The sequence below is a fragment of the Amblyraja radiata genome, chromosome 34 (genome assembly GCF_010909765.2).
Source record: "Amblyraja radiata isolate CabotCenter1 chromosome 34, sAmbRad1.1.pri, whole genome shotgun sequence".
Lineage (NCBI taxonomy): Eukaryota > Metazoa > Chordata > Chondrichthyes > Rajiformes > Rajidae > Amblyraja > Amblyraja radiata.
Genome location: NC_045989.1, coordinates 14836660 through 14859391, shown reverse-complemented (window position 1 = coordinate 14859391; position 22732 = coordinate 14836660). Strand labels below are relative to the sequence as shown.

General features: G+C 41.9%; 1 protein-coding gene across 1 annotated transcript; it reads right to left on the bottom strand.

Annotated features, from left to right (window-relative positions):
* Positions 1 to 208: 208 nt before the first annotated feature.
* hacd3 (3-hydroxyacyl-CoA dehydratase 3) lies at positions 209 to 20044 on the bottom strand. Its single transcript, XM_033050419.1, has 11 exons — positions 19823 to 20044; positions 19203 to 19245; positions 15395 to 15468; positions 13762 to 13926; positions 13523 to 13577; positions 12193 to 12303; positions 8573 to 8700; positions 8019 to 8131; positions 7268 to 7374; positions 6964 to 7095; positions 209 to 4680 (listed from the first exon to the last, which is right to left on the bottom strand). The coding sequence occupies exons 1-11, from the start codon at positions 19925 to 19927 to the stop codon at positions 4604 to 4606; spliced, it is 1110 nt and encodes a 369-aa protein (XP_032906310.1). The 5' UTR covers positions 19928 to 20044; the 3' UTR covers positions 209 to 4603.
* Between the last annotated feature and the right edge of the window lie 2688 nt (positions 20045 to 22732).

The window sequence follows — 22732 nt, the reverse complement described above, 5'->3', positions numbered from 1 at the left end:
TTTATACAACCTATCCTTCAAGTGTTAATTGTTAAATAATCTGCCCTAAATGAATGAGTCAAGATCACATTAAATGTGTTCACTTACCTTGTTCAGTTTTCTCCCATAATAATTATATTGGTGCTAACCACTTCGTAAAACCAAACAGCTAGAGATAATACAAAGACACTGGAGAAACACTTAACCCCAGGATTTCTTTTACCGCATCTCAATAAGCAATAAAATTATTTTTAATGTATAAAATAGATTTCAGTGCAGTTCAAATAATGTTGTACACGCAGTTATATCTATTTGATTCAATGACGGAAACAAAGCACATAAATAATTCACATCATATCTGAAGCACATACCATGACTGATCCCATGTCAGAGTGTAGATTACACTTAATTTAAAACCTAGGTTTAATTCGAGAGAGAGTGAGTGTGACGAGAGCAGAGAATGTAGGCAGAATGAGAGAGAATTAACATAACTAGGTGTTTCATGGTCAGAATGGACTAGATGGGCCAAAGGGCTTGTTTCTGTGCTGTACATCTATAACACAGTAGTAACACGTCAAGTCTCATCTGCTCAGCACTGCTACAGAAATAATCTGCAAGATGACAAATGTCACCTCAAAAAACCACCACCAAAGGCAATAGAGATACAGAATGAATTTCTATTCCAGAGAAAATATGTTGAATTGTTCTCCATGGTCCTTGAGACAAGTAAAACCCCAAAATCCCTCCTAGACTTTACTTATGTACACATAGCTGATCTAGTTTGTAACAATTATAAACCTTTTGCCAATTTATATAATCCACAACAGAGTTAGATACTCATAAATGGAACCAGTGATACATGAGATTTGCAATGTACTAGAGTGGAGGAATGGCAACTAAGTTGGGACTACATTGGAAGCTGCATGATTTGAGCCTCAAGTACGGCATTTAAACTGCGTTTTGCGAGACAATGTAAATGGAACCATAATTAAAACTGATTTTCAGTTTTTTTGAATTACAATTCCATCTGTGCTCTATCTATCCCACAGGAAAGCCTACTTCCTCCAAATGCTTCACCAACAATAAATATTTGACTAAGCCACATGGTGCTGCAATGAAATTGTCTGCTTTGAAAAGCATATCTAAGGGCAGATTTTTGTAATGTAAGAAAACTGCAGATTTAACAGCTTGCATATTGTAAATGATCAAATGTCTTTCAGACTATTTCAATTTAGGGGGCTTTACTCAAACAGATGATCTCTCCTGGCATCTCTTGCGAATTGATTTGCCAGTGTACTGTGCTATAAAGCAGATTAATGTACCATTATTATATTTAATTAGAGATTAATAGGAACCGTCTTTCTAATTAGCTTCATGACAGCAATATTCATAAGCATGAATCTGAGTGGCTGAATGTCAGTGTAAATTTGTATCCAATGTTGACAGGCGTAATAGAGGGGATGGGAAGTGGGAGGCTGCAGTGAACCAATCCTGAAACCATGGGGGGAGGGGTGGTTCAGGAGCAGGGGTTGGAAGAATGGAGATTAAAACCACACTCAAAATTAATTTCACAATTCCAGTAAGGCTGAAAAAAGTTATCTGCATAAAGATATCCACTATTCACTGAGATACAATTACTCACACCCTTTATTGATGTGGTGTGGAGGAGGAAAAGGGCACAAAGACACATACAGCTCCTGTTTTCCGTTAAATCCTGAAGTAGCAGATCATTTGTCAGTATCAGCTGTTTTACAAAGGAAAAAATTATATTTTGTTCTAAGTAAAAGATAATTTGTCATTAATCAATTTCTCCCTTTAATTTGTGGGTTTGCTCAGAAAGGCATTTGTTAAAGGAAAAATTAAATGTCTGGACAGGAGTATTTTTGTTGGAATGAACATGGAATAGTACTGCAGATGAACATTGGTATAGATGTCTGTGCTGAACATGATGCCAAATTAAACTAACGCCATCTGCCTGCACATATTCCATATCACCTTCATTCTTTGCATGTTCATGTGTCTGCCTAAATGCCTCTTAAATGTCACCATCACATCTGGTCCACCAGCAACTCACACCGCCCGCTCGCTCATACTGCCCACTCCCCCTCCCCAGCAGTGCGTTCCAGACACCTACCTCTCTGTGTAAAAAACAATAGGCATCACAAATCTTTAAACGTTTCCCCTCTGATCATAAAGCTCTTCGCCCTAGTTTCTGACATTTCCACCTGGATAAAAGGTTACCTTATTCTATCTATGCCTCTCATAATTTGATGCACATCTATCAGTTCACCCCTTAGTCTCTGATGCTCCCGAGAAAACAATTCAAGTTTGTCCAATCTCTCCTTATCAGCTATCATTGTATCATTTTCATCACACGTGCCATGGAGTTAGTATCCAAATGCTTTGCAGAGCATTATAAGATGATGGGACTGAGCATATAATGTGCTAACCACCACAAGCCTTCTGCAAGAGCTGCCTTGTCTTGCTGCTGACTCCATTTACAAGAGATTGATCTGGTGTTTCTCAACAAAGTCTCCAAAGCAAAATTAAGTAACAGCAAAAATCACTGGAGAATTGCATCTGCAAAAAAACAAGCTGGAGTAACTCAGCGGGTCAGGCAGCATCTCTGGAGAAAATAGGTGACGTTTTAGGTCGAGAACCTTCTTCAGACAGAGTCAGGGGAAAGGAAAACGAGAGCTATAGACAGTGTCTCAATCTTTCCACTCCACTTACCTATAACCTCACCCCCTATGAACGTATAGTCCTCTGCTTACTCTGCAGCAACCCCGACCCCAGGAAAACCGCCGATGGTAGATGCCGTGGTAGTCTGGCGAGCTGACCTCTACTGGGCCGAGGCCAAACGCCAGCTCTCGGACACCTCCTCCTACTTACCCTTGGACCAAGACCTCACAGATGAAGCCATCATCTGCGAGGCCATCATTTTGATGACTATCTCCAATTTTATCACTTCCAGCTGACTGCTCGCCACAGCCTCCAACCTTATTGTTCTGCAGCCCCACCCAGTTTTACCTTCTACCAAAAATCCATAAACACAACTTCCCTGGCAGACCCATTGTTTCTGCCTGCTCCTGCCCCACTGAAATCATTTCCACATAACTCGACTATCCTATCCCCCGTGGTCCAATTCCTGCTGACCTACTTTCAAGATAACTTCAAGTAACCCTTGCATCCCCGTTCTCTCTGTCCTACCCTAGTCATTATACTAGTTTTACCGTCATCCTGGTGAATTTCATTGTCTGCCACTCATTTTCACCTAGTTTACAGCTAACATTGGCCCGTTTCCTTTATCATCGTTGCTTTTTTGCATATTTCTCATTCAGTTGTTCTATATCTATATCACCATCTATGTCTCTTGTTTCCCTTTCCCATCTCCATCACAGGAGATAGACTATCAATTGGCATGAATTCTAAACCTACTGACTCTCACAGCTACCTTGACTACAGACTACACTTCTTCCCACCCTGCCTCCTACAAAGACTCGATCCCCCACTCCCAATTCCTCCGCCTAGGCCGCATCTGTGCCCAAGATGAGTTACTCCAGCTTTTTATGTCTATCTTCGGTTTAAACCAGCATCTACAGTTCCTTCCTACACATTAAAGCCTTCTAAAGCTGTCTTCAGAACGACTAAGTTAATGAATTAAAAAAAACACCTGTGACGGCACTGCCAGCGCACCAGATTTGTACCTGTAATTGGAGCTCCTGCTAAGATGGGCCCTGTCAAAGCCACTGTGATGATTAAAAATGATTCTGCAGTGGCCACAGAAACTAGAAGTCAGCATCAGAGGTGTGAAACAGTGCAAGGCAAAAAGAAGGGGAATCAAGGAAATTACACAAGCCCGTTTTGAATAATTAAAGACCACCCAGTTCTTGCATTTCAAGAATGCTGTCAAAGTTTGAAAACATTCAGTCCCAATGGAACTAGAGATGTTGCTGTGAAAGTTATTGGCCAAGGAGACCACGAAGGACTTGGAATGGACTTGAAAAGCATCTTTAAACATTACTATGGATTTGTTCGAACTGAGATATGCTAATCTTAGTGGAGGAAAGCAGGCTGAATACTCAAAGCCATATTTTATACCAAATGAATAATACCTTGAATGGGAGTCTTGTTATTACTCTTGGGAACTCACTCCAGCTCTAGATTCAACCCAGCAGATCAGTGGGCCTATGCTTGCAAGAGTAGTTTTCTGCCATTAGATAGTAACATGTCACTTTCCTGCAGTGTTCTGTAGTTGGTTTGGCATTCACTTGTTTCTGACAAGCAAGTGTGTTGATTGCTGGATTCTAATCTAAAATGGAAGAATATGGCCAGCAATGCACATGAAAAGCAATTTAGGGGTTATGGAGTTTCCCGTCATCCTGGTATGAAGGAATGCATTTAGTTCTGAAATACCTCCTACACTGGCAGCAAGACAGCAATGCGGTGAGAGTGACTGCACAGAAGGATGGCAGTGAAAGGGTGACTGGTTACTGGAATTTTACTGACACATTGGCATGACTTCTCTCATTTTCTAAAAAATTACATTTTTTATATATAAAGGCAAGGTTACAGTGAATTGAACTGATCAAAATGATACTTTCTCAACTCAGACACAACTCTTCTAGTATATCTTGTGCTTCCTTGGTCGGAGACGCTTGTTACGTTGTTTGTACAAGTGCCGGAAATTAACAAACAAACCTGGAAAACAGGAAAGATTTATCAAATACACCGCAGATATTAGATAAACAAGGTGTTACAAGGGTAGCTTTTCTAATATACTCATGAAACCATAGAACTCAATGAAATTTAATCAAGAAAATAAAATGCAAAACCACCCATTGTATGCTCTATATGACAATGGCCACACTTCTAAAACTCTTTCAGTGGGTGTAAAGAGCTTAGAAAATTAATTATGCAAATATATCCTTTATCCTCGTATATCGTTGTACGAGATCGATGCTGCTTTCTTTTACATGGCCAGAGCCTCAATATCTCGTCTTCATGGGTTCGATACTGCTGCCAATCTTGTCCTTCATAGGAACATGTTGGCCCTGAATTCTCTATCTGACTTTTAAAAGCATACCACCTACATTACCTGCAAATAACCTACCCCAATCAACTTTTGAAAGTTCCTGTCTAAGCATTGGCCTTGTCCGAATGCACAATTTTACTTATGGACTACTCCTATCCTTTTCCATTATCATCGATATTTGAAAAGTTAAAATCCTGTACTATTGGAACCATCTCCCTCCATATTTGCTCCTATTACTCCCACTCAAGAGTGGACAACACTGGACCTTCAATTAGTAAATGAGGCTGGGCAAGTCACTGAAGTGTCAGTGGGGAAACACCTTTGGACCAGTGGTATAATACTATTAATTTTTAAATCGTAATGGGAAAAGATAAGATTGGTCCAGGGGTGAAAGTTGTGAATTGGGGCATGGCTAATTTTGAATGCATTAGACAGGAACTTGCAAAGGTTGATTGGGAGAAGCTATTTGAGGGTAAAGGGATATCAGGCAAGTGAAATGCTTTTAAAAGTGAAACAGGGAGAATTATTCTAGAGGAGCATGTTCCTGTTAGAGTGAAGGACAAGACTGGTAGGATTAGGGGACATTGGTTGACAAGGTATTGAATTACTGATCAGGAAAAAGGAGGCATATAAGCAGCTGAGATCAAGCAAATTCTTTGACTATAAACAATGTAGCAGTACACTTAAGAAGGGAACCAGGAAGGCAAAAATACATGAAATAGCCTTGGAAGATAAGTTAAAGGAGAATGCTAAGCGATTCTCTGTGTACATTAGGAGCAAAAGCTCACCAAGGGAGAGAATAGGTTCTCTTATAAAGATCAATGTGGGCATCGATATATGGAGCTGCGCGAGATGGGCGAGGTCTTAAATGAATACTTCTCGACTTTATTTACCATGGAGAATATCATGACAGCTAAGGAACTTTACAAAGAAAACTGTGGTGTCCTTAAACATATTGGAAAAGGATTTTGACCAAAGTGGTGAAATACTTTTGATATTTCATAATTATCGGTACACTTGGCACCAATGGTGGCACGCAGCACACTTGACTTTATCAATCAGGCCATTGAGTACAGGAGTTTGGGCATCACGCTACAACTTTACAAGCTGTGGCGAGACTGCATGTGGAGTATTGTGTATAGTCATGCTCACCTCGATGTAGGAAGGATGTCATTGAGCCAAAAAGGGTGCAGAAAAGATTCACAAGGATGTTACTGGGACTGGAGGGCTTGAGTTATGAAGAGAGACTGAATGAGCTGGGACATTTTTCCCTGGAGCATAGCATATAATATCGTGAAGGGCATAGATGAGGTGAATGGTCACAATCCTTGTCCCAGGGCACGGAGTCAAAAAGTAGAGGGTATAGATTAAAGATGATCGGACAACAATTTGCAGGGAACCTAAGGGACAACTTTTTCTGAGAATGGTGGGTATGTGGAGCAAGCTATCATGGGAAGTTGTAGAGACCGATGCAATTACAGCATTTAAAAGGCATTTAGACAGGTACATGAAAAGTAAATGTTGAGAGAAATATGGGCCAAACACAGGCAAATGGGATTAGCTCAGGTAGGCATCTTGGCTAGCAAGGATGATTTAGGCCAAAGGGCCTGTTTCTGTGCTGTATAACACTTTGCTTCAATTATCTGATTGAGTCTTCATTAAATTCTCTATAACATGAATGCACTGTGGCCAACACCAGCTTTTTAACCATTCCCTATTACACAGAAATTTAGCATATTATTCTCTAAATTAATCATACAGACTTTTTATCGGCTGTATGTGGAAGAGAAAAGGGTAAAAAAACATTGGACATAGTCTCCTTGTCTCATGCAGACTCCATTTACTGTTAAGTTCTGAACTTATTTATCATTCAGATTAATGTATTGACTATTTGACAACCTGAAATATATTAAATAAATAAGGGAATGCAATCAGAGATTAGAACTTACCCAAGAACATGATAATAAGATAAACTTGTAGAAAATAGGTGAAGCTGAATGAGATGTTGAGTGGGTTGGGCAGCTGGGCAGTAAATCTTCCATTTTCCTCAAAGTGCGGAATAGACTGAACCACACAGACCGCTGTGGGAGACAGGTGGGGAAATGCAAGTGAATCTTCAAACACTAACAAATATGTGAATATAAGAAAGAGAACATCGCCACAAATTCACAAAGTGCACAGGTAGATCTATTTCATAGCTCAATCAATATTTTAACAGTAAGATAAAAACCATACAACAATTTAACAACCAACCTTCTGCAATGACTCCCAGTGGATAAAGAGGTATCCAGATGGTGTATCGGATCCACGTCAGAATTTTCCATTCTGTTCCTATACATGATAGCATGTAGTAAGGGTACCTGTTTCAATAAAATAATGATTTATACACATTAGACTTTAGAGATACAGCGCAGCAACAGGCCCTTTGGCCCACTGAGTCCGCGCTGTCCAACGATCACCCCGTATACTAACCTACACACACCAAGGACAATTTTACAACTTACTGAAGCCAATTGATCTATAAACCTGTATGTCGTTAGAGTGTGGGAAACTGGAGCACCTGGAGAAAACCCACGTGGTCACAGGGTGAACTTACAAACTTTGTACAGGCAGCACCCGTGGTCAAGATTGAACCTGGGTCTCTGGCTCTGTAGGGCAGCAACTCTATCGGTGCGTCAATTCGGCAGCAACAAAACCCATACACAGTACAGCTGAAGTATTACCAAGACAAATGTATTCCTTCAGTATATAGTGCCCCATTCTTAAATAATGTAACTGCTAAGGATAGTGGGCAAAAAACGCAAGAGATTGCAGATGCTTGAATCTGGAACAAAAAATAAACTGCTTCAAAAACTCAGCGATACATTGCAAAGAACAGATGCCAGCACCTACAAAGTTAACAGAGAATTTTATGGTTTGTCAAAATCTAATAGCAAGTGATCCCCTGAATGTTTTTTTGACCATCAGTTGAATTTGAGAGAAAGAAAGTAAGTGAAATACAAACCTGAACATTTCGATGATGCTCCAAAGATAAAAGACAGCAAACACTGCTGCTTTATTCTGCATTTCAGCTTGACTTCCTATCACCACAAAAAGAATCATGATTCTCCCAAGTACCTGTTCAAACAATTGAATCAAAAAATTAAAATTAGTAAATTCTGATCTGTAAAAGGACTCGCACCTGAAAAGATGAAATGGTACGTTTTAAATACCAATTTATTTTACATTTTCTCTTCTCTTTGTTTTGTACATAATGGCCATTAATATTAAGACTCACTCCCTAACCAAATTACTGTGTCTATCTTCTCTGGGTGGAGTGGTCAAATTGACTTAGAAGAAAACAGTCTGTATGTTAAGTATTTTCAAATGTGCAATGTTCAGGTTAATAAATGGGGACAACAAAAGATTTCAAAGGTTCCTCGTACACATCCCCATGGTCACAGAGTCACTCAGTAAGAAGCAAAGTCTTGCACAAAAGCATTCTCCTGCTAGAAATTGAGCAGTGATGTCTCTTTCTCTTCCTGACCATCCACCCAGCGTTCAATGCCCTCAGCATACCTGGATTATTGCAGGCACCAATGAAGTTTTCACCAATCCCAGCAGTGGATTTATAACCTCCACAATTGCAAGTATCTGACAAAAGTTCATCACGTCACCCACTGCGTGAAATGTATCGAATAGAGAATCTGCAGATGAACGCAAGTAACATAATCAGGATCTGAGATGGCAACAATTAGTCTATCCAGGTGACTAAAGGGGGGGGGGGGGGGGGAAGAGGGGGATTCATTCCTAGAAAGTGGCTTGTACCGTGAATTTCTATTACAAAAAGATGCGGCATCTGCACATGCATCAAGATATGGGTTAAAAAAGGGGAATTATAGACCAATTAGCCTTACATCGGTAGCGGGGAAGCTGCTTGAGTCGATTGTTAAATATGTTATAGCAGCACATTTGGAAAGCAGTGACAAGATCGGTCAAAGTCAGCATGGATTTATGAAGGGGAAATTATGCTTGACTAATATTCTGGAGATTTTTGAGGATGTAACAAGTAGAATGGATAAGGGCGAACCAGTGGATGTGGTGTATCTCGACTTTCAAAAAGCCTTTGACAAGGTCCCACACAAGAGATCAGTGCGCAAAATTAGAGCACATGGTATTGGGGGTAGGGTATTAACATGCATAGAGAACTGGTTGGCAGACAGGAAGCAGAGTAGGAATTACCGGGTCCTTTTCAGAATGGCAGGCAATGACTAGTGGGGTGCCGCAAGCCTCGGTGCTGGGACGCAAGTAATTTACAATATATATTAACAATTTAGATAAGGGTGAGTGTGGGCTGTGATGAGGATGCCATGGGGCTACAGGATGACTTGGATAGGTTGGGTGAGTGGGATGGCAGATGCCGTATAATGTGGATAAATGTGAGGTTATCCACTTTGGTAGCAAGAACAGGAAGGCAGATTATTATCTGAATGGTGTCAGATTAGGAAAAGGGGAGGTGCAACAAGACCTGGGTGTGCTTGTACATCAGTCACTGAAAGTAAGCATGCAGGTACAGCAGGCAGTGAAGAAAGTTAATGGCATGTTGGCCTTCATTGCGAGAGGATTTGAGTTTAGGAGCAAGGAGATCCTACTACAGTTGTACAGGGCCCTGGTGAGACCTGGAGTATTGTCTGCATTTTGGTCTCCTAATTTGAGGAAGGATATTATTGCTATTGAGGGAGTGCAGCATAGGTTCATCAGGTTACAGGACTGACGTATTTTGAAAGAATGGATCGACTGGACTTGTATTCACTGGAATTCCTGTTTTTGCCACCAAAGTGAATAACCTCACATTTATCCACATCATACTGCATCTGCCATGCATCTGCCCACTCACCCAACCTCTCCCAAGTCACCCTGCATCCTCATAGCATCCTCTTCACAGTTCACACTGCCACCCAGCTTTGTGTCATCTGCAAATTTGCTAATGTTACTTTTAATTCCTTCATCTAAATCATTAATATATATTGTAAACAATACAATACCATTTATTTGTCATTTGAACCTCACATGAGGTTCAAACGAAATTTGGTTTCTGCAGCCATACAAGGAAAGAACCAAGACACACACCAACACATTCTACACAAACATCCATCACAGCGAATCTCCTCCTCACTGTGATGGAAGGCAAAGTCTTGTCTCTCCCCTGCTCTCCGCTCCTCTCCCGATGTCAAAGTCAAAGCCAAAGCACCCGGCGGGCGCTAGCAAGTCCGTGGCCATTTAAAGCCACGCCGGGCGATGTAAGGCCCTGCTCCGGGTATTGATGTTGGTGCCCCCGGCGGGCGCTAGCAAGTCCGCGGCCACTTAAGCCGCGCCGGGCGATGTAAGGCCCTGCTCCAGGTCACTCTCAACCCCGCAATTCGAGCGGGAGAAGTCGCCGTTGCCGGTGCCCCGCAAAGCAGTCTCCCACCAGGGACCCGCGAGCTCCCGGTGTCACCATCCACCGGAGTCGGGTCGCAGCAGCGCGCCACCGCAGCTCTCCACGCTCCGAAGCCGGCCAGCTCCACGATGGTAGGTCCGCAGCTCCGCCGGCTCCATGACTTGAGCCCCCACGTCGTTCCGGTTGGAGGCCGCCCCACGGCGCCAGGCCCCAACGGCAACAGAGACCCGACAAGGAAAAGGTCGGGTCCCCGTGCAGGGAAGGGACCCAAAAGTTTCCCCTACCCAACCCCCCACACAAACAGCAACAAGCACCACTGGTCACTGCCTGCCATTCTGAAAGGGACCTGTTAATCCCTACTCTTTGTTTCCTGTCTGTGGAATTCTCTGCCACAGAAGGCAGAGGCGGCCAATTCACTGGATGTTTTCAAGAGAGAGTTAGATTTAGCTTTTAGGGCTAAAGGAATCAAGGAAAAAGCAGGAACGGGGTATTGATTTTAGATGATCAGCCATGATCATATTGAATGGGGTACTGGCTCGAAGGGCCGAATGGCCTACTCCTGCACCTATTTTTCTATGTTTCTTGCCGTGCTCGCCCTCAATATTGCTTCCTTGGATAATGTGTTGTCTAAAACCCACTTCCACAGACACATCACTTTCCTTATCAAACACCTCCAGTTCCAATTCGTTCCACATCAATTCCAAGGCCTTTTGCAATTTAGACCCCCAGGATCGCAAGATTATGCAAACCATCAAACATTTCTCTGCTCTCCACAATCACTGTCTTGTATTGGCACATGCATGCTCTTGACTTCTCTCTGCAACAAGACGAAATTGTCATCTCAAAGACATTGTGGCCTACAGTCCCACTTTTTTCTTTGTTTTCTTTCAGATTGGAGATTGTAAACAAATGTGCTTGCATTCCAATATCTCTCCGATCCTCGTCTGATATTTCTTCCCCTTCACTTTCCTCAAGACTCCATCTCTCCCCCCTCACCTCCAACTATCTGTATTTTAAAAATCCCTCTGATCTTCCTGACATCCTTCAGATTAGTCCTCAGTAGATGCCTCAGCTTCCTTCCCCTACATCCACATTTCAATGAATTTTCTCCACATAACATCTCCACGTTAGTTCCTGGCCAAGAGCTTTCATCCCAAACTATAGATTCTTTAACTTATCTTCAGTAATCCCATTCCACCTGGACATCTCCATTTGGCCAATTACCCTCTTATAGATCTATTAATTGACCATCTCCTCCCCTCTCCTGCTCCAATGTGCCCCTTCTGAACTTACAGCACTCCGTTCAGTAAACAAGGATGGAGCAGTGTTGTCTGGCGAACTGACCACTATCTCCCCGAGAACAGGCGTCTACTCTCAGGCACTTTCTCACACTTCCCTTTGGATCATAACTCACAATCAAAAATCAGGTCATGTGGCCCAAGCAATTATAGACCCTAGGTCCTCAAGGGATCTTTCCTCCACAGCCTCCAAATTCATTGTCCCAGTCCCGCATAGCCTGCTTCTATCCACTACATAAAATCCATAAGCAGGATTGTCTGGCAGACCCAATGTTTTAACATACTCTTGTCCCATTTAATTCCTATCTTGACTCAGTCCTTTCTCGTCTGATCTATTCTCTTCCCAGTTACACTTATGACATATCTGATTTGCAACACCAAAATAAAACACATTATAACAGGATTTCATAGCGAGGCAGTATGTGAACTCTGGATTTGCAAATGATGAAAGAGTCACTTACCCTGGCCAAAAACAAAGAGTCTCACTGTCATATTGACAAAGATCCAAGAAAAGCCCAGAAACTGCACCAGGTTATACATAAATAGGTAACCTGTCCTCATGGTGACGTAGGCTGTTGTAAAGCAAATAAAACGTTAAGGCTGCTAAAAAGAAAACAGTCTTTATTATAAACAGTATAACCACCTCAGTTAGGAATATCAAGCACAAAGCAAACAATGCCAACATATATGACCATACGCAAACCACTTGCAATGTTGAATGCAATCAAGAACAACTAATGAATATTAAATAGAGACACCAGGAACTGCAGATATTGGAATCTTGGATAGAACATAAAGTGCTGGAATATCTCAGTGGGTCAGGCAGAATCACTGGAAGACATGGATAGATGGTGCTTCAGGTCAGGACCCTTCTTCAGACTGAATGTAGTAGATGGGAGAAGAAAGCTGGAAAAGAGGTGGGGTGGGTAAGTTTGGCAAGATAACAAGCGGATACAGGTTTGATTAGCGTAAGGGTGAACAAAGGCTGGAGATGAAAAGGAGACAAAAAAATGACAAACGGAGACAAAAGAGTTTCAGATAAAGAGAAAAATGAGCGAAATGCAGAGCCAGTCGGAAGGATATAGGTGGTTGGGGAAAGGGAAAGCAAAGATAGCCGGGGGAGGTTAGTAAGTGAAATGGGTGTGCACTGGGGTGATGGTGGGTTTGGGGGAAGGGGAAAAAAGGGAGAGGGGCAGGATTGTTGCCTAAAATTAGAGAATTCAATGGACATACCATTGGGATGTAAGATACCCAAGTGGATGATTATGAAAAGCATGTAGAAACTAGAACTAAATTGCCTAGCCTCAGACAATGGTGTGAATCTTAGCATTCTTTACCCCAGAGCGCTGAAAATGTTCAGACATTAAGTAAATTAAAACTACACGAAATTGTAACCAGGGGGCCATTTAGTCCCTCAAACCTGTTCTGCGATTCAATGAAATCATGGCTGATCCAACATTCCTTAAGTGTACTTTCCTGACCTTTCCCCATATTATCCATTCCTTAGTGATTAAAATCTATCCATCTCAGCATTTAATAAAATCAAGGATTCATCTATCTGGGGCAGAGAACAACATCATTCACGCTACTTTGAGTGAAGAAATTCTTCCTCATTTCACTTTGAAATATTTTCATCTTGAGATTGATACTTGGACTGCACAAAATCCAAGGTGATCAATTGGGCAGGAACTGGAACCATGGCCACTTATCAAATCCACACTGAATAGTAGAACAGATTCAAGGGTGTGTGTGGCTTTCTCCTGCTCCAATTTCCTATGTTCTTTTACTTACAATTCTTCCGAACCCTTGACTCCAAACTTATTTTATTAATCTCTTCTAATTCCTCCTGTAAAGGGAGAATAAAATTATGTAATTACATAATAGTTGTATTATGTAAATATCTTCCATAATCTTATAATATGCAGAAATTGGGTTAAAAAGAAAAAACAACAAACAAGTCTGTAAAGCACAAAGTTTATCCGGCTGATCATGAAATATGAGAATACACAAAGTTTCCTCGACAAAATTACCTTTTCCCTAAGTTCTGTTTCAGCATCAGACTCATCCAGCCATCGGTCAAAATCAGGAACTAAGAATATTGGTTTCTTTTCCTGTTTTGTCAGTCTGTCCCACCATTTGATCTCTATTTTCTTCACCGTGATATTTACTTGTCTTTCTGTGGTTTTGAACAGCGGCTATTAAGGCAAACAATTTTAGAGTAAATTTCCTGTAAATAAAGTTACGTGGCTCAAAATTGAACAAAGACATTCTTATCAAAACTCATACATTTGTACAGAAACAGAGTAACTCCATAGAAGAAAGCCTGGAGAACTTGAACATCCCCATCGCTGTATGTAAGAATTTCATTCTTCCATCGTCAGTACATCAGACAATTAAACACACTTGCCTTTACTTTCGACTTGAAAATACAACAATTTTTTTTTGGAAGTCAAAACCTGATATCAAATTTTCAGAATCACAAAATAATATTTTTTTTGTAAATTCATTTTCAGGGTCTGGGCATTAAATGCTGACTATTTCTAATTGCCTTTGTGAAGACAGTAGTGAGCCACTTCTCAAACTACTGCAGTACTTCTGGTGAAGCTGACCTCACCAGTTCTGATGCTTAGTATTTAGAACCAATGACGATGGGGGCAGGCAATATATTTCCACGCTGAAGATGTTATGTGACTGGGAGGGGAAGCTGCAAGTGATTAAGTTTGCCTGTGGATGCTGCCATTGTCCTTTTGTGGGTGTCATAATTTGTATGTTTGGGAACTGCTGTCAGAGTGGCTGCAGTGCATTTTGTAGATGATGCACAGAGCAGCCAATGAGCTTCGGTGGAGATGAGAATCTATTCATAACTGAAGCTCTGATCTTGTGCTCTTCCGGTTTGTGCGGTTTTTCTATGGTGTGTAACTCTATGATAATCATTCCAGCATTATGCACATCATGTGAGCAAAACAATTCAATCTTACATTAGTCACATCTCCAAAATTACCATTCTAACAGCCTAAACTGATTCTAATCTTTAGATTAATTGCGGTCTTCTTTATAGACGTATTCAGATCAATTTAGCCTTCAGATGTATGCTGGGAACCAGCCATTGCGAATGAAGATATGTTGTAGGCACGGTTATGTTATAGATTCAATTGTACATATAATTATCGTTGGAAATTACCAGCAAACCAATATTTATCAAAAGGTGGCTGGAGAGTAGGAAATGTTTTGGCCTATAAACTGAAGGACTGAATATATTCAATGTTATACCACTTTATTTTCCACTCCTACACTAGGGCAATTGACCTATAATCCCACACGTCTTTGGAATGTGGGTGAAAACCGGAGCACCTAGAGGAAACTCGCGCTATCACAGCAAGGGCGTGCAAACTCCACACAGACGGCACCCGGGTTAGGATCGAACCCGGTTCTCTGGCGCTGCAAGGCAGCAGCCCTACCAGTTCTGTTATCCCACTTTCATATTTGTACTTTTCACTGACTGGATAGCACGCAACCAAAGAGCTTTTCACTGTCCCTTGGCACACGTGACAAACTAAAATAAAGATCCTTTCCAAATTGTGCAAGCCATTAAAAATAGTCAACTTTCATTAGGTTACGTGACAGAATTAAAATCAATGCCCGATGTTAAACTACCAGTCTTACCTCAGAATTCACCGCTTCCAGGAATGCCAAGCGGAATTCATAGGCATTATCTCCTTTTGCTCCATGGCCATGTGCTGGAGGTGCAGAAGAAAATTGTTATTTAATGCGTGACATGCAACACGAGATTACACCCAAATTCCTCTCAGAAGCGACACTATTATCTGGAACACAAAAACTCAAGTAAATAGGAGTAGGAGCAGGCTGACAGGCCCTTCAAGCCAGCCCCACCATTTAATATGATCACGGCTAATCTATGCTGGCCTCAACTCCTCTTCTGTGAAATTCTCCACAATGCTCTGTTCCTTCATCGATCAAATATTTATCCAAATCCATTTCTCACGCGTTAGCTTCTACCACCCACCTGGGCAGAGAATTCCAAAGATTGACAACCCTCTGTGAGAAGAAATTTCTGCATAACTCAGATTTAAACAACCACTCTCTTATCTTGATATTCTCCTGTTCGAGACTCTCCCATTCATGAAAACATCTCAAAATTTAGCCTGTTATGTCCTCTTACGTTCCAGATTTCATCATCTGTAGTATATTGTTTCCCAGTAGAGTCTTATGTGTTTGGATAAAGTCACTCCTTCTCCTAAACTCCAAGAAATATAACTGACAATTACAGACTATTCAATCACATTTGGTAGGATAACCCTCACATCCCAGGAATTAGCCAAGTGAATTTCAGACTGAGCCCAATTTACTATGTCTTTCATTGGTAAGCAGATCAAAACCATACATAGCATTTCAGATGAGGCTCTATCCACAAAATTGCAACAAAATCTCATATTGTTTTGAACTATTTGTCAGACACAAACACGATTTTCATTGTATCTGTACCTCATCATACTTGTGCATATGACAATAAACTTGACCTGCCTGTTAGTTTATTTGTGATTCATCACTAGAACACCCAAATCCCTCTGTGTGCTTCAGTGGTCTTCAGTCTCTCTCCATTTAGATAATGATTTGCTTTTTGATTTTATTTGTCAAACTTTGTGACCTTACACTTCCCCACATTAGAACATACAACAGCACAGGAAAAGGCACTGGTCCACAATGTCTGTGTCGAACATGATGCCAAGTTAAACTAATCTCTGCCTGCATGTGCTGCATATCCCTTCATTTTCCATGTACCCATGTAAAAGCCTCTTTAGTTTAGTTTAGTTGACAGATACAGCACAGAAATACCAGCGGGCATACCATTCAATCATCAGTAACTCTAAAAATGGACTGTTGTAGAACTCCATTGGGTTACATTTATTTGGGTTCATTTGGGAAAGGATTGTATTCAATAGGATAGAGCCAATGAACCTCTCATCTTCCTTAACTAAGTGGAACCATAATATCCACCAATTTGCTTTCCCCAGATCTACATATTCACTAGGGACAATCTTGACTTTTAAGATTTTTTTTTAAACTGTGTATAAGTACACCTTGTCGGAACAAAAATTGTCTACACAAATTGGATGACCAGTGTCTAGACCACTTGACCACTCAAAAAGAGTGGCCTTTCTTTGCACAGCTATATCATGTGATTTAGAAATCGCCCTCTACTTGTAAGTATCAATACTTTCAATGGAAATAGTTTGTTGGCATCATCTCCTACTAAATATTTAAACATTTATAAGTATGTGTTTAATGCTTTGAGAACATTATACAACATGTTAATGTTTATTGGGTTGTTTGGTGTTAGACAGGATCTGTGTATTGTTGTAATCACTAGGAAGTCAGCGCTCTTGTCCCTTACAGTTAATGAGAATTTATTAGGTGTTATTGTTAAAAGAAACTCACTGCTGTTATGAAGAGAGCCAAAAATCCAGCTTACTGCAGTTTAGAGAACATATTTTCTTCCTACTCTCATTATAACTCAACTGTTGTGATACCTAGGATAAATGTAATTCATCCAGAACAAAACAATGTTATTTGAGAGGTCTGTCCATTATACAAAGCTTAAAGATAAACTACAAACCCAATTAAAATTGGCTCAATGCCGAGAATCTACCAGTATTGGATTAGTTTAGGTTAGAGAAACAGCGCGGAATCAGGCCCTTCGGCCCACCAGGTCTGCGCCAACGAGCGATCCCCGCACATTAACACTATCGTTACGTCTTTGGAGTGTGGGAGGAAACCAAAGATCTCGGAGAGAACCCACGCAGGTCATGGGGAGAACGTACAAACTCCGTACAGACAGCACCCGTTGTCAGGATCGAACCCAGGTCTCCGGCGCTGCATTCGCTGTAGGCAGCAACTCTACCGCTGCGCCACCATGACGATTGATGCAACTTTTTACTATCATTCCATGTTATGATCTTACGGTTTTAACTTGCACACTGTATACTTTGCTGAATTTAAACACTTTCTTGTGACCAATTGCATGAATTTGGGTTACAAGCTTTTCCCACAGAATTCATGATACTTAAATGAGCGAGATGTATGTCTTTGCACCTGGACTGTGGTAAACCAGAAACCAAAACTGGTAATTGCAAGGATAGGTATTTCTGAATTTAACTCAAATGCATAGACATTACAGAAAATTTACACATCTTCCTTTAGAAGATGAACCAATTTTACAAATATTTTCTACAATACAGAAGTTTCGAGAAGGACTTAAATGATTTGAAGTCACTCTGAAGTGTCTCTGAAGCGTGAAGGAGCTAAATACTGGTTTGTCTAAATGGATGATCTAATAGAAACTGAAAGGCTTCGCACATTCATATTCACTTCAATCCAATACCTGGAGTTTACAATTTAAAGCAGGTCAATTATGTCATGATCTCTAAAGAACTGCACATTCTATAGAACAATTGATCACAAAAAAAGATTACTGGACTTCTTCCCAAACTGTTGAAATGCTCCAGATCTTAATTTTCATAATCTATTTTTTAAATGTTATATTTGCAGTTATTTCCCTACAAACTCATTGTTTTTAAACATGCTCATCCCACACAGCCAAGTTCAGGAACAGCTACTTTCCTACAACTGTCAGGTTTTTGAGCCCACCTCATAATCATAATCATACTTTATTATTCCGGTATGTTTTGCAACATGCGAGGAATTTGATCTGCCATAGTCATACCAATAAAAAAGCAACAGATCACACATAATACATTTTAACATGAACATCCACCACAGTTACTCCTCCACATTCCTCACTGTGATGGAAGGCAAAAAAAGTTCAATCTTTCCGTTTTTTGTCCTCCTGCGGTTGGGGGCCTCTAACCTTCCGATGACGGGACGATCCTTCATTGAGTGGGAATCTCAGATCCCCCGCGCCGGGCGATCTACCCCGGGTCGGTCTAGTCGAACGTCGTGCGGTTTTTGGTGCTTCCCTGCAGTCTGCAGGCCGCACCCATGCAAGGAATCGGCTCCGATGGTAAGTCCATGCCCGCGGTGGGGCTCAAAGTCAGTCGAGAGCAAGGCCTCCAGCTCCATGTTAGGCCGCAGAGCGACCGGAGATACGATCCGGAAAACAATCGCATCTCAGGCAAGGTCAGAGAATGAAAAAAAAGTTTCCCCGAACCCCCCCCCCCCGCCCACATAATACAAACAAGAGAACATTAACACATACTTTTTAAACACACTAAAAATAACAACAAAAAAAGAGACGAAAAGGAGACAGACTGTAGGCGAGCGCAACCCACCTGCATGCCATTAACTCTGATCAGAGCATAACTACATGACGCATAACACTTTTATAGTACCAGAACTTTTAGTTATTATTTCGCATTAATAAAGATTTGTGTAAGGGGATGTATCATCATGAATCGTCAGGGCACAAGAGACCATTAAGCCATTTTAAAATTACCTCTGAAGAAGAGGGTATTTTCAGAGATCGTGACATCAGGTTTCTGTTGACAGAGAAAGCAGTTAAATGGGTGGTATTTACTGCTTACAGTTTCACCAAAACATTCTCCAATTTCATACATTATCCAAGCTAGAGGCTCATCTCTTCCCCTCCCTTACTCACTCTTTGGCACGCATGTCACCTCCCTCATTCTTCTTGATGTTTTCAAGAGATAGTTAGATTTAACTCTTGGGGCTAAAGGAATCAAGGGATATGGGGGGGGGGAGCAGGAACGGGGTACTGATTTTAGATGATCAGACATGACTGTCTCGAAGGGTCGAATGGCCTACTCCTGCACCTATTTTCTATGTTTCTCCGGGGTGCGCGCGTCTCCCCCTCACTCTTCTCAAGTACGCGCACTGCCTCCCCTCAGTCCTCATCAGAGTGCGCCTCCCTCCCTCCTTTCTCCCCTTTCACCAAAGATTATAGAGGAGCTCCTCTATAATCTTTGCCTTTCACTCAGCCCATGAACGCGCCGATATTTCACTTCTCGGGCGCGCGCCCTACTCCATCGTGCGCGCGCGAGAGAGAGAGAGAGAGAGAGAGAGTGGGTGGCCCGTCCCGCACTCGAGTCGCTTCACCTGCACATCGCTCAGATCCACCCTGAGAAACAGCTCGCCGTGCCTCTGCGCCCAGTACACGTGCGGAGTCAGGCTCTGGCCCTGAGGCTGGCTCGGGGCCTGCATCTCGGCGCGGAGAGGAGATGAGATGACAAGCGGCCAGACTCCGTGTCGGAACCCTCGCCTCGCCGCCGCGCTCCGTCCCCGCTTTACTGGAACAATCTGCACGGCAGACGTGCGCGTCACACGGAGCCGGCGGACCGCCCGCCAGCCAGCAGGTGCGCGCACGCACACACGCACGCTCCTGGACCGTCAGCTGCCTCTGCGTCCCTTCTTGGAAGCAGCTTACAATTTTGAGAGCAGCCCTTTGTGCACAGCATGCTCCCAGTGGAATAAATATTGGTACTAGTTTATTATTATCACGTGTACCGAGATACACGGAAAAACTTTGTTCTCTCCAGACAGTTCTGACATAACCATACGTGAGTACAACAGGTCGTGCAAACGAAAGGAGAAAGAAAATGTGGAATGTAGTGTCATAGCTTAAGAAAACGTGAGACGGAAGGAACTGCAGATACTGGTTTACAAAAAAAAAGACACAAAGTGCTGGAGTAGCTTCTATGTAAAACATGCAATAGTGACGTTTTGGAAAAATGCACATCTGTTTCCACCACCTCCCCTAGCAACACGTTACAGGCCCTCGTTATTTAAAATAAACTTGCCTCGCACATCTCCTTTAAACTTTCCCTTCTTAGCCTAAAGATCTGCTCTCTAGTACTTAATATTTCCACCCTACTGAAAGGATTCTGACTATCTACATCTCTCATAATTGTATGAAATTCTATCAGGTCTCCCCTGTCTCCAGAGAAAATAATCCAAATTTGTTCAACCTTCCCTTAAAGCTAATGCCTTATAATCCATGCAATCCATAATCAGGAGGGATAGAGAGAAAGGAAAAGGAGGTGGGGTAGCGTTGCTGATTAGAGAGGAGATTAGTTTGGAGGATGTGGAATCGGTATGGGTAGAGCTGCGAAACACTAAGGGGCAGAAAACGCTGGTGGGTGTTGTGTACAGGCCACCTAACAGTAGTAGTGAAGTTGGAGATGGTATCAAACAGGAAATTAGAAATGCGTGCGACAAAGGCAAAACCGTTATAATGGGTGACTTCAATCTACATATAGATTGGGTGAATCAAATTGGCAGGGGTGCTGAGGAAGAGGATTTCTTGGAATGTATGCGGGATAGTTATCTAAATCAACATGTAGAGGAACCAACGAGAGAGCAGGCTATTTTAGACTGGGTATTGAGTAATGAGGAAGGGTTAGTTAGCAGTCTTGTTGTACGTGCCCCCTTGGGCAAGAGTGACCATGATATGGTTGAGTTCTTCATTAGGATGGAGAGTGACATTGTTAATTCAGAAACAATGGTTCTGAACTTAAAGAAAGGTAACTTTGAGGGTATGAGACGTGAATTGGCCAAGATTGACTGGCAATTAATTCTAAAAGGGTTGACGGTGGATATGCAATGGAAGACATTTAAAGACTGCATGGATGAACTACAAAAATTGTTCATCCCAAAAGAATAAATCAGGGAAGGTAGTGCATCCGTGGATAACAAGGGAAATCAGGGATAGTATCAAAGCGAAGGATGATGCGTACAAATTAGCCAGAAAAAGCAGCATACCGGAGGACTGGGAGAAATTCAGAGACCAGCAGAGGAGGACAAAGGGCTTAATTAGGAAAGGGAAAATAGATTATGAAAGAAAACTGGCAGGGAACATAAAAACTGACTGCAAAAGTTTTTATAGATATGTGAAAAGAAAGAGATTAGTTAAAACAAATGTAGGTCCCTTGCAGTCAGAAACAGGTGAGTTGATCATGGGGAACAAGGATATGGCGGACCAATTGAATAACTACTTTGGTTCCGTCTTCACTAAGGAAGACATAAATAATCTGCCGGAAATAGCAGGGGACCGCGGGTCAAAGGAGTTGGAGGAATTGAGTGAAATCCAGGTTAGCCGGGAAGTGGTGTTGGGTAAATTGAATGGATTAAAGGCCGATAAATCCCCAGGGCCAGATAGGCTGCATCCCAGAGTACTTAAGGAAGTAGCTCCAGAAATAGTGGATGCATTAGTAATAATCTTTCAAAACTCTTTAGATTCTGGAGTAGTTCCTGAGGATTGGCGGGTAGCAAACATAACCCCACTTTTTAAAAGGGAGGGAGAGAGAAAACGGGGAATTACAGACCAGTTAGTCTAACATCGGTAGTGGGGAAACTGCTAGAGTCAGTTATTAAAGATGGGATAGCAGCACATTTGGAAAGTGGTGAAATCATTGGACAAAGTCAGCATGGATTTACAAAAGGTAAATCATGTCTGACGAATCTTATAGAATTTTTCGAGGATGTAACTAGTAGCGTGGATAGGGGAGAACCAGTGGATGTGGTGTATCTGGACTTCCAGAAGGCTTTCGACAAGGTCCCACATAAGAGATTAGTATACAAACTTAAAGCACACGGCATTGGGGGTTCAGTATTGATGTGGATAGAGAACTGGCTGGTAAACAGGAAGCAAAGAGTAGGAGTAAACGGGTCCTTTTCACAATGGCAGGCAGTGACTAGTGGGGTACCGCAAGGCTCAGTGCTGGGACCCCAGCTATTTACAATATATATTAATGATCTGGATGAGGGAATTGAAGGCAATATCTCCAAGTTTGCGGATGACACTAAGCTGGGGGGCAGTGTTAGCTGTGAGGAGGATGCTAGGAGACTGCAAGGTGACTTGGATAGGCTGGGTGAGTGGGCAAATGTTTGGCAGATGCAGTATAATGTGGATAAATGTGAGGTTATCCATTTTGGTGGCAAAAACAGGAAAGCAGACTATTATCTAAATGGTGGCCGACTAGGAAAAGGGGAGATGCAGCGAGACCTGGG

What these genes read in the sequence shown, in the direction of transcription:
- hacd3 (XM_033050419.1), bottom strand. Translation starts at nt 19,927, where the DNA reads ATGCAGGCCCCGAGCCAGCCTCAGGGCCAGAGCCTGACTCCGCACGTG. An exon ending in TGGATCTGAGCGATGTGCAG is followed by an intron (nt 19,246 to 19,822) that starts GTGAAGCGACTC and finishes CTCTGTCAACAG; the next exon opens with AAACCTGATGTCACGATCTC. An exon ending in ACTGGGAGTCATTGCAGAAG is followed by an intron (nt 7,096 to 7,267) that starts GTTGGTTGTTAA and finishes TGTCTCCCACAG; the next exon opens with CGGTCTGTGTGGTTCAGTCT.